The sequence below is a fragment of the Cyclopterus lumpus genome, chromosome 18 (assembly GCF_009769545.1).
Source record: "Cyclopterus lumpus isolate fCycLum1 chromosome 18, fCycLum1.pri, whole genome shotgun sequence".
In the NCBI taxonomy this organism is placed as follows: domain Eukaryota; kingdom Metazoa; phylum Chordata; class Actinopteri; order Perciformes; family Cyclopteridae; genus Cyclopterus; species Cyclopterus lumpus.
In genome coordinates this window covers 4,280,223-4,292,909 of record NC_046983.1, presented here as the reverse complement: position 1 = coordinate 4,292,909, position 12,687 = coordinate 4,280,223, and the positions used below count along the sequence as shown (strand labels likewise).

The 12,687-nt window shown below is 43.1% G+C and overlaps 1 protein-coding gene across 1 annotated transcript in view; it reads left to right on the top strand.

Moving 5' to 3' along the window:
• trpc5a (transient receptor potential cation channel, subfamily C, member 5a) overlaps positions 1 to 12,687 on the top strand; it is a 48,841-nt gene that overhangs the window by 24,291 nt on the left and 11,863 nt on the right. The window contains exons 8-12 of the mRNA XM_034557753.1: positions 1,459 to 1,596; positions 2,559 to 2,757; positions 4,082 to 4,221; positions 4,949 to 5,149; positions 5,966 to 6,087. Coding sequence (XP_034413644.1) covers positions 1,459 to 1,596; positions 2,559 to 2,757; positions 4,082 to 4,221; positions 4,949 to 5,149; positions 5,966 to 6,087 — 800 coding nt within the window. The remainder of the gene's footprint in view (positions 1 to 1,458; positions 1,597 to 2,558; positions 2,758 to 4,081; positions 4,222 to 4,948; positions 5,150 to 5,965; positions 6,088 to 12,687) is intronic.

Sequence of the window (12,687 nt, the reverse complement as noted above, 5' to 3'; positions counted from 1 at the left end):
ACACACACACACGCTTCAGATCCAGTTGTTCAACCTCTTATCTGGTTGTCTGAAGCATGAGTGTGTATGTGTGTGTGTGTGTGTGTGTGTGTGTGTGTGTGTGTGTGTGTGTGTGTGTGTGTGTGTGTGTGTGTGTGTGTGTGGCTCACTTGGTGGTTATCGGAGGTGTAAGATGATTAAACTGAGAGTAAAGCTTAAAAAGATAAAAACACAACATCTTATTTGTTAATTTAACACACACACACACCGTGTTGTAGACTCATCTCACACACACACACACCGTGTTGTAGACTCATCTCACACACACACACAGGTACGCGTCACCTTTAATCCCGTTTCTCTGACTGTGGAAACCTCAAACTGACTCAAAATTTAAAGTTTTTATTAATTTCTTCATTACCTTAATTATTATTATCAAATTACTTAAATATCATTTGTATCTGAATGACTTAATTCTAAGCTGTCAGATCTGTGACATCCACATAGTTTCAGCACCACGGACAGCTCATCGTTTTTTTTCCTTAAATATTTCAAGATTTTTGTATTAAACTTAATTAAATATTTCCCGATCTTTTCCTTAATGTGACAAAATATTTCACAAACTTTTTCCTAAACTTAACTAAATATTTCCCGATGTTTTCCTGAACCGTCACACCTGTACGAAGAAAAGCAGCTTCAGCGTCGCGACGCCGCAAAATTGGAAGCCGTGATGTTTAAAATAATAATAATAACAAAATAAATCCAATCCCACTCGGAGAGCTGAGATATCCGTCCAAAAAATATATATAAAAAGATGTGCCAGGATCAATTATTTATGAAAACCGGCCCACACTTGTAAGAAAAAGAGGAAGTGTTGAAATGTGCAGCCGCCACCAAATGTTCATGTTTCATTAAAGCAGCGTCAGCGACTTGATTGACAGCTTCAGGTGACGGACCGAATGTTTCAGCTCGGCAGCCAAAATCCCCACAACCTTGATTCTTATTTATTCATTTATCTAATAGGCTATTTGTTTGATGGGAACACACACTCTTGTGTGTGTGTGTGTGTGTGTGTGTGTGTGTGTGAGACTTGGCATAACGGGGGAGGAAGGGAGAGAAGGGGAGGAGGGGGGAAGAAATGCTTTGGACAAAGTGGGAGGAGCTTGTCGGTGACTCAGAGGGCGGCCCTTCAGCTCCTCCCACTGGCGTAATGGCAACGGTGTTAGAGGGAGGAGGGGCCTCCTCACCTGTCGGGGCGGGAGGCGTCGTGACCTCTTGTGACCTTTCGTGACCTTGTGTGTGTGTGTCTACTCCCAGATTTTACCCGTTTGTCTACGTATTCATCACAAAGACACACAGATGTTTACGTTGTTTGTTTGTTGGTGGAAGGTGTGTATAATACAACAGTCCCCCCCCCCCCCCCCCCTCTCTCTCTCTCTCTCTCTCTCCCCCCCCCCCCCCCCCCTTCTCTCTCTCCAGTTCGTGGCTCAGCCTAACTGCCAGCAGCTTCTGGCCACCTTGTGGTACGACGGCTTCCCGGGCTGGAGGAGACGACACTGGGCCGTCAAGCTGGTCACCTGCTTCATCATCGGACTCCTGTTTCCCTTCTTCTCACTGGTGAGGAGGGAGGAGGGAAGGGAGGGAGGGAGGGAGGGAGGTGGAGAAAACTAAGTAGAGGTAAAGAAAATAGAAGCGGAAACGAGGAGACAAGAAGATGACATGCAGGAGACAGGAAGTGTGTGAGGAAGGGATTGAGGAAGTGAGGAAAGAAGTTGAAGGAGGACTTAAATGAGAGGAGAGAGAGAAAGGAGAAAGGAGGGAGAAGGAGAACCAGAGAAAACGAAGGGGACGAAGGTCAGATGGAGGAAATAAAGAATGTGAAGCGAAAAGAGGGAGAAGAGGATTTTGAGAGAGTGAATGAAAATGAGAGAAGGAGAGAATAAAGAAAGAAGACAAAGTAAAAAGGGTGAATATGAAGATGAAAAGATGGAGGTGAGGAGTGCAACATCAGCTGAACTGGCGTTTCTTTCCTCAACGTAAATTAGTTGCCGGGCGGAAACTACTAAATATTTATTCATTTTCAGAAGTGTAACCCCTTGAATGGCAGTTTGTTGACTTAAGGCCACAGTTGTTGTTGTTGTTGTTGTTGATGTTGTTTTTTGGGAGGGGGCAGAACAATACTTTTTTTCAGTCTACTAAATGAATCGATGACTCACCTCCTAAATGGACGATTTCCAAATAAAAATGTTCCCATTCGCACCAGAAATAATGTACTTTTCAAAAACACCAACAAAAAAAAATACCAGACGTGAAAACATATTTAATATTTTAAAATATATGAAACTTCTCTCTACTCAAAGCCTCGCAGGCATGACTCAGAGACAGCTGAGCGTACGAGCAGAACAATTAAACAAGCGTCAAAACAACAACAACAACAACAACAACAACAACAACAGTGACAGCTCCAACCATACGAGGTGGCGGCTGGCTGAGTGGCTCAGTTAGGGACCTCCGGCTTCGGACGTCTCGCCTCCTGCTCGTCTCTCTAATGTCTTCGTCTTCGTCCTCGTCTTCCTCAGATCTACCTGCTGGCTCCCAAGAGCACCCTGGGCCGCTTCGTGAAGAAGCCCTTCATCAAGTTCATCTGCCACACGGCGTCCTACCTGACCTTCCTCTTCCTCCTGCTGCTGGCCTCGCAGCACATCGCCCGCACCAACCTGCACATGCAGGGACCCCCACCCACCCTGGTGGAGTGGATGATCCTCCCCTGGGTGCTGGGTACGTATCGTCTTCAGAGCCTCTGGTTGTATAGAAGTCTATGCTTCATGTGTTAAAGCTGCATTCTCTCTCCTGACCACCAGGGGGCGACTTCTCTGGTTGTATAGAAGTCTATGCTTCATGTGTTAAAGCTGCATTCTCTCTCCTGACCACCAGGGGGCGACTCCTCTGGTTGTATAGAAGTCTATGCTTCATGTGTTAAAGCTGCATTCTCTCTCCTGACCACCAGGGGGCGACTCCTCTGGTTGTATAGAAGTCTATGCTTCATGTGTTAAAGCTGCATTCTCTTGTGTTTACATATTTGTTTTTTGTTTCTCTTCTTGTCTTTAATAAATTACTAATATTTTACTTTTACTTTAACATGCACTAAACATAAGAAGAAATGTCTCCTCTTAATTAAAAACTAAAAAAAAATTTAAAAATAATGTAAAAAAGAAATGTTAAAAGAAATGGGTTTTTTTAACTTTGATTGCTTCTCATTAAAAGGACTCTGAGTGAGTCTACAAGTGTGTGTGTGTGTGTGTGTGTGTGCGTGTGTGTGTGTGTGTGTGTGTGAGTGCGCGTGTGTGTATGTGTGTGTGTGTGTTAAAATGAGTGATTGCATCTCCATATTCTCTCTCCGTGAGACGACACCGATGATTTCTAAAACCATAACCTCGATCACTTCTTTTTGAACCATCTGTTCCTCTTCGTCGTCTCTTCCTCTCTTTTAAACTCTCGGGCTACGAAACGCTTTTGACACGGAAAAGAAAACAACGTTGTGCGTCAGAAGAACACAAGGATGCATTGTTCCTTAAATAGGGAAGAATAAATATACCAAAGCTGTTCATGTTCAACACACTGAAGAATAACCTCCATCTTCACCTTCATTTAAAACCAATAAAACAAAAATAGCTCATTTGAGTACAAAGAAAACACAATTTTTCGCATTAAAATAAACAGTTTTAACCTACTCAACACTGCACTGAAAGAAACACATTTAAATAGAACTAAATGGAGGTAGTCAGTAAATATGGATAATACCAACGTTACTAGTCTATGTAATGGAAACTTAAAGTTCAGAAGTTGTTGTTTTTCCCCCAACTTTAATCACACATGTGTCTCTAGAAGAACAGATGAGCCGGAAGAAAGAACAATAGAAAAATGACTCGTGAATTATTTAGAATAAAACCTGAAGTATAGAAGAAATGTGGCGCCCGAGGACAATACTCAGCAAAATAAACAGAGCAAACTAGAGGCCGCTGGTGGATGATATTAATGTGTGTGTGTGTGTGTGTGTGTGTGTGTGTGTGTGTGTGCGTGTGTGTGTGTTTGTGTGTTTCAGGGTTCATCTGGGCAGAGATTAAGGAGATGTGGGACGGGGGATTCACAGAGTACATCCACGACTGGTGGAACCTGATGGACTTCGCCATGAACTCCCTCTACCTGGCCACCATATCGCTGAAGATAGTGGCCTATGTCAAGGTGAGAGACTGACCTTTGACCTTGGGGGGAAAAAAAGAGGGGGGGGGGGGGGGGGGGGACGAATAAATAGACGCCGAGTTTTCACTTAGATGCAAAAAAATAATTCTCCCGCTTTCACAGCAAAGCGTTCATCTTTAATGATAATCTGCATCCATATAAGATATATCTGTTTATTAAAGATCTATGGTGTAAGCACACACACACGCACACACACACACACACACACACACACACACACACACACACACACGCCAGACGGCCGGGCCATCTGCAGCAGCTGTGAGTCACTGATGATGGCGGGTGGCCCTCCTACTCAGGCTCCGCATTCACATCCAGCACACATATATAAAGTGTGCACAAACACACAACTGTATCCTTACATGCATTCAGTAACAGACACACACACAAACACACACACACACACACAGCAGCTGGAAGCAGTAACCTGTCAAGATGTATGTGTTCTAAGGAAACGTACAGTTCCTGCTCGTTACTTGTATGATGAATTTTCAAAATAAACCTCCATGTTCAAAGGAACCATTGTCTTTTTTCAAAATAAACTTCCATGTGTACAGATTCTGCAAGTAACATGCATAGAGTGTATTTTCAAAATAAACTCATACCGTGGGTTTACTAATTATTTTGTTTACTTTTGCACCAATAGCACTCAAAATGGGTTGTCTTCCTTCCTCCCCCCTCCTCCCCTCCATGTCTCCCCTCTCTCCAGTACAACTCCTCTCGTCCCAGGGAGGAGTGGGAGATGTGGCACCCCACCCTGATCGCCGAGGCCCTGTTCGCCATCGCCAACATCTTCAGCTCGCTCAGACTCATCTCCCTCTTCACCGCCAACTCCCACCTCGGGCCCCTGCAGATCTCGCTGGGGAGGATGCTGCTGGACATCCTCAAGTTCCTCTTCATCTACTGTCTGGTGAGACCATCACAGGAACCAGATTAGCAGCGCTGGAGACGGTTTACCGGCTCACAAGATGTAGGACGGAATACAAATTAAGTCTTACCTTTGCTATTAAAAGTGAACAAGTCAATGCTGAAGTGTCTTCACGCTGCATTCCCTCTACTGACCACCAGGGGGCGACTCCTCTGGTTGTATAGAAGTCTATGCTTCATGTGTTAAAGCTGCATTCTCTCTCCTGACCACCAGGGGGCGACTCCTCTGGTTGTATAGAAGTCTATATAAATGACTCTACTTCTCTTGATTTATTCCCTCAGTAAACATTGTAAACATTAGTTTTTGGTCTCAATCTCTAGTTTCAAGTCTTCTTCAATACAGCGTGATGTTCATTTAGTAAATTATGGTCATTTAGAGCCAAACAGACCATAAAGCAGAGGATGCTTTAGGGGCGGGGCTACAAGGTGATTGACAGGTCACTACCTCGTCTTACAACCTTTTCACGTTGCGTGTTTTCACTTATTGAAAGGTAAACTGTAACATTTTAGTCTAATTGTTCTCCACGACGAGGCGAGCGTCAGCGTCCTTCGTCGATGGCAGAAGGACCCGACGGGCCTCTTTCCTGACACCCAGAACTCATTAGCTCCTTCTCGTGGGAACTCCTAACCCACAACACGACCCCCGTGGGAACCGTCGCGCTCCCTGGAGAACCCGCATGTATCACTGGCTCGACCTCAGTAAACGTATCGTGAGATGCTGAACTCTCAAATGTCTCTTCTGCGTCCCTGAACCTCGTCTGGCTCGAGGCGACGGAGGAATAATGTGTTTCCTGTTCAGGTCCTGCTGGCGTTCGCCAACGGCCTGAACCAGCTGTACTTCTACTACGAGACCAAGGCCTCAGAAGAACCCAACAACTGCAAGGGCATCCGCTGCGAGAGGCAGAACAACGCCTTCTCCACGTGAGTACTGTCTCTTTAAATGGAAGCTGCAGCCGTTTCATGTGTTGCAAAGACCTTTGTTGGCGCTACTGAAGGGCAAAATAATGCACTATTTGGAGGATTTGAACCTTTTATGGTCTTTTTTTTCTTATTGTTTTGCCGGCTATGATTTAAACTTTTAACGTGTGTGTTTTTTATTAAAGGTTAAAAGGTGTTTTGTTCTCGTATCTCAACGACTTTTAGAACGATTTCTCCCCTCGGGAGGAATTGTAATGACTTTGGTGTTTCTTTATTTTACTTTAAGATGATGCAGAACTTTTATTAATCCCGAAAAGGAACTTCTTGTGCGAGGTTCATCAAAGATAACAAAAGAAAACAATGGAATAAGAATATAAAAGAACAATAGAGTGTAGAATAAAAGAGTCAAAATAGTGTCCAATGGAAACTTAAAATATAAAAGTAACAATTAGCTTGTTTGCAGAGTTTCGTCAGGGCTGTAGTTTGAACTGATTTGAACTGGTTTGAACTGGTTTTGCTCCATAAATAAACGCTGGTGTTTGCTATGATGACATCCGCCAGCAGAGAAGCAAACACCCATTTAAACTTTAAACTAATCTCACAACATCTGCAATCAAGAGTGTGTGGACAGAGCTGCTGCGCCAGCCGTAATGCAAACACACGCACACACACAATCAAACACACACACACACACACACACAGATCCGTGTGTCTTTGCTGATGGAGGCAGAGTGAGGGCCAAGCCGAGTCAGGGGGCTGGATATTGATGAGGCGTGCTGTTTGTTTTAGATAATATGCGTATTGATTGGCGATCGATTCCATTACAGTAAAGCACTCGGGGACGGTGATGGTTCACACTTTTAACTGTGTGTGTGTGTGTGTGTGTGTGTGTGTCTATTAAAGGGTGAAAGGTGTTTTGTTCTGGATAAATACATAAACCGAGTGTCATCTCCGTGGCGTTAAAGATCAATAAGGTTTTGATCTTGTTTTTTGCTTGTAGTGAGATGAATAGACACATGTTACACATGTACCTCGTAGATATCTCCATGACACTCCTACAGTTCATTACTGACATTAAGAGGATTATTTATTTAAGTTTTCTGAAATGTTGTGTTTAAATATGCAAATGAGGCATTCTGTAATGGTAACTTTGGTGAATTTAAGATCAATCTACAGACGTGGTATCGTATGCATTCGCCTGTAGCATCCCCTCAAAATGCAAGTATTATAAATATACAGACGGGAACCCAGGAATAGTATTTTATATGACATTATATATATATATATATATATATATATATATATATATTTTAAATTGAGTTATGCGTTGGTGAAAGTAGACCTCCTCGCTGAGAAACAACAAACGCACTCAGCCTCGAACCTTTGACTGGATCCCAGCTGCTGTCGCAGCGTCTCATCTGCACGCCGACGCCACGGAGCTAAATGAGCGAGCATATCGCCGCGGCGACGCCGAAGATGATGCATAATGCAAAGGTCCCCCCCCCCCCCCCCCCCCCCCCCCCCCCCCCCCCCCATCCACCCACCCACCTGCAGGCGAACCGGCCTGCGTCAACATTCATGCATTTGCAATGCAGGGATCGGTTCCTCTTTGGGATTGTTTCCCCTGTAATTCACACACACACACACACACACACACACACACACACACACGCACACACATATCACAATGATTTGTGAATTATTTCCAGGTTCTCGCTCACCTGTACTTCACACACACTTATCTCCATTGATGTGTTAGACCGCTTACACCCCGCTGAGTGTCTCACTGCCTCTACCTTCAAGACTAAAGATGATCCTGAGGCCTTTTCAACAACTGGAACTATGAATCACGAACTGTGAGTTCTCCGACTACATTTATTTGAGTGGTAGACCTGTAACAAGTCAGAGAGACACGGTCTTGGAGGGATAACAGGTCTCCCCATCGGGCCTTCAAAGAGAAATGAACTTTTAGACCTTTATACTTTTAGACCTTCAGACCTTTAGACTTTGAGACCTTTAGACCTTCATACTTTTAGACCTTTAGACCTTCAGACCGTGAGACTTTTAGACCTTTAGACCTTCAGACCTTTAGACTTTTAGACCTTTAGACCTTCAGACCGTGAGACTTTTAGACCTTTAGACCTTCAGACCTTTAGACTTTTAGACCTTTAGACCTTCAGACCGTGAGACTTTTAGACCTTTAGACCTTTAGACCGTGAGACTTTTAGACCTTTAGACCTTCAGACCTTTAGACTTTTAGACCTTTAGACCTTCAGACCGTGAGACTTTTAGACCTTTAGACCTTTAGACCTTCAGACCTTTAGACTTTTAGACCTTCAGACCTTCAGACTTTTAGACCTTTAGACCGTGAGACTTTTAGACCTTTAGACCTTCAGACTTTTAGACTTTTAGACCTTTAGACCTTCAGACCTTGAGACCTTTAAGCCTTCAGACCTTGAGACTTTTAGACCTTTAGACCTTCAGACTTTTAGACTTTTAGACCATTAGACCTTCAGACCTTTAGACCTTCAGACCTTTAGACTTTTAGACCTTTAGACCTTCAGACTTTTAGACCTCTAGACTTTTAGACCTTTAGACCTTTATACTTTTAGACCTTCAGACCTTTAGACTTTTAGACCTTTAGACCTTCAGACCGTGAGACTTTTAGACCTTTAGACCTTCAGACCTTTAGACTTTTAGACCTTCAGACCTTCAGACTTTTAGACCTTTAGACCGTGAGACTTTTAGACCTTTAGACCTTCAGACCTTGAGACCTTTAAGCCTTCAGACCTTGAGACTTTTAGACCTTTAGACCTTCAGACTTTTAGACTTTTAGACCATTAGACCTTCAGACCTTTAGACCTTCAGACCTTTAGACTTTTAGACCTTTAGACCTTCAGACTTTTAGACCTCTAGACTTTTAGACCTTTAGACCTTTATACTTTTAGACCTTTAGACTTTGAGACCTTCAGACCTTGAGACCTTTAAGCGTTCAGACCTTGAGACTTTTAGACCTTTAGACCTTCAGACCTTTAGACTTTTAGACCTTTAGACCTTCATACCTTGAGACTTTTAGACCTTTAGACCTTCATACCTTTAGACTTTTAGACCTTCAGACCTTTAGACTTTTAGACTTTTAGACTTTTAGACCTTTAGACCTTTAAACTTTTAGACATTTAGACCTTCAGACTTTTAGACCTTTAGACTTTTAGACCTTCAGACCTTGAGACTTTTAGACCTTCAGACCTTGAGACTTTTAGACCTTTAGACTTGTAGACCTTCAGACCTTGAGACTTTTAGACCTTTAGACCTTCATACTTTTAGACCTTTAGACCTTCAGACCGTGAGACTTTTAGACTTTTAGACCTTCAGACCTTTAGACTTTTAGACCTTCAGACCTTGAGACTTTTAGACCTTCAGACCTTGAGACTTTTAGACCTTTAGACCTTCATACCTTTAGACCTTCAGACCTTTAGACCTTTAGACCCTTCAGACCTTGAGACTTTTAGACCTTTACACCCTTCAGACCTTGAGACTTTTAAACCTTTAGACCCTTCAGACCTTTAGACTTTTGGACCTTCAGACCTCTGTCACAAAGTTATTTTATGTCGGTACGAATAATCTTCAACGTTCTCCGGAATAACCGCCTTGAATTTTCATGTTTGTTCGTCACGCCCCCCGGTGTGTAAAGGCCTTCAGAGTGTGTAATCTCAGCAGGCTGCAGTGATTTAAGTGTACACTAGTGCCAACAACACACACACACACACACACACACAGTAAATCTCACATATTCATGAGCAACACAAGCACTATAGGAATGATTTAATTGCACACTGTTGGGCTGCCAAGTCTAAACACACACTTTTGTTTTCTCACACAGAATCATTGTACGCAGTGTTGTCACACACACACACACACACTCTCTCTCTCTCTCTCCCTCTCTCTCTCTCTCTCCCTCCCACACAACTGCAGAGCTATAACAGTGAAATGACTGCATGGCTGTGAGGATCAACTGGAGCAGTTTATGACTCGGCTTAGTGGAGGGGGAGATGAGGGAGAGAGGAGAGAGGGGACAAGGGGACAGGAGGAGGGATAAAGGGAAGATAATGAAAAGAGAGGAGAGGATACAGCTAAAGGACAGGAGAAGACAATGAGAAGATGCAAGAGGAGAAGAGGAGGAGAGGACAGAGGAAAAGAAACAAGGGAAGGAAGGGAGATAAGGTGAGGGGGGTTGAGTCGAAGAGAGGGAAGGAGACAAGGAAAAGAAAAGGACAGGAGTACAGGGGCAGAAAAGTGACATAGGCGTGAGGGAAGAAAACGAGAAGATGAGAAGAGGATAAAAGGAAAGGAGATGACATGATGAGAGGAACCAAGTAGAGGAGAAGAGGATAATAGGGAAGGAGAGGAGACAAGAAGCAGAGGAGAGCATAAAAAGGAAAAGAGATGGTTGATAGAGAGAGGAGACGAGGAGAGTAGAACAGGAGAAAAGGAAAGGAGATGGGAGAATAGAAAACAAGGAGAGGAGAGGAAAAATAAAAGGAGATGAGAGATGAGAAGAGAGGAGAAAGGAAGAGGGTACAAGGAGATGAGGAGAGAGGAACCATTGGGCGGTGAGTAGCAGGTACGTATAAGGAGATAAGGACAGGATACAAGCGTGGAGGCGGGGGAGAGAAAAGAAACAAAGGAAAGGAAACAAGGAGTCTGTGTGTCCTCCAATAAAGAGTTGAAAGAGTTCACAAACTTTCCTTCTTAGTCATGAAGTTTCATAAATCACTTCAGACTTTAATGATCTTCTCTTCTGGGGGACGAAGAACGATTCATCATCATTTATGTCAAATATTTAATTTAACATTAACGCTGAGAGAGGAAACAGGGAGAGCAGAGGAGACAAGGAAACGAGAGCAGTGGTGGAAGGTAACTCGGTACTTTTACTGCACATGAGTACAAGTATACGGATATATATATCCATATATATTTATTTATATTTATATATTTATATATTTATATATGTATATATTTATATATTTATATATATATACATATGTTTATATATGTATACATATATACATATATATTTATATATTTTTATATATATACATATATTTATATATTTATACATATATATTTATATTTATATATTTATTTATGTATATTTATATATTTATATATACTTTTTCTTGTGCTACTTTAAGTATATTTTGATGATGATATTGTGCGAGGATATGAGTACTTCCACCACTGAGTAAGTAAGGGGAGAGGAGATGAATCTAGGAAAGGACCCAGTAAGGGAGAGGAGACCAAGGGGGGAGGAGGAGGAGGAGGAGGAGGAGGAGGAGGAGGAGGAGGAGGAGGAGGAGGAGGAGGAGGAGGAGGAGGAGGAGGAGGAGGAGGAGGAGGAGGAGGAGGAGAGGAAAAATGTGAATGAGTGTGAGGATGAAACAAAGAAGTGTGAAGAAAAGAAGGTGAAGAGAGGGCAGATAGGAGACAAGGGGGTGACGAAGGAAAGGAAACACAAAGGAACAATTAGTTAATGGATACAAGAGATTGATTAAATCATTTCTCTTTTATTCGGTTTCTTTTTGCGTCCATCTTTTTTTCTCATTTCATAACTGCGACTCGATGTCACGCTCGGATGCTTCATTCATCGTCTCTCTTTCTCTCTCTCTCCCCCCTATGCCTCCCTCCCAATGAGTACACACCCACACCCACACACACACACACACACACACACACACACACACACGGTATACTGATTGATTTAGTGATCACACATATACCGTACTGCAAAACACACACACACACACACTGCTATGAATATTTTATGCAGCACAAATATAAAAACCCTGCAGACAAAACCTCTCTCTCTCTCTCTCTCTCTCTCTCTTTGTCTCTCTCTCCCTCTCCCTCTCCCTCTCCCTCTCTCTCCCTCTCTCTCGCTCTCACTCGCTCATTCTTGTGGGACTTCAGGTCTTCGCCAATTGTCGCTTCATCAAGAATGCAATAAGCTGTAACTGTGACTGTCACAAACAGAGGGAGAGGACGGAGGGAGAGTAAAGATGAAGGCGTTAAACGGAGGGGGGAGGAGAGGAGAAGAGAGGAGGGGAGAGGAGAGGAGAAGAGAGGAGGGGAGAGGAGAGGAGAAGAGAGGAGGGGAGAGGAGAGGAGAAAAGAGGAGGGGAGAGAAGGTCCGTCAGAATAAGATCAAAACATACTCTTTAAGTGGATCAGGTCTCCGCCGGTCCCCCTTCAACACAGTTTCAAGGTGAAACTCTTGTTTCTCAATGTCATAGATGCTTCCTTGGTAGGACGCATCCTAAGGAGGCTCCTTTCCTAGCGTTCCTAGAGCGCCCATTGATACAGCTTAGGAAATGTGGCAATGTGCCGAAGAAATATACTTTATTTATTCATTTATAAACGTACAAAACATGCAATTAATTCGCTCTTTCCTCAAAGCCACCAGGCTCCATTGCCAGAAATGTTGCCTCATAAATCTCATGAAGTTTCAGGGTCCTCGGAATTTATATGTTGTGAGTTGTTTTGGTTCGAAGTAAATAAATAATCTAATTCGTTTGGTTTAATTTAAAATAGTTAAAAAGGAAAAAC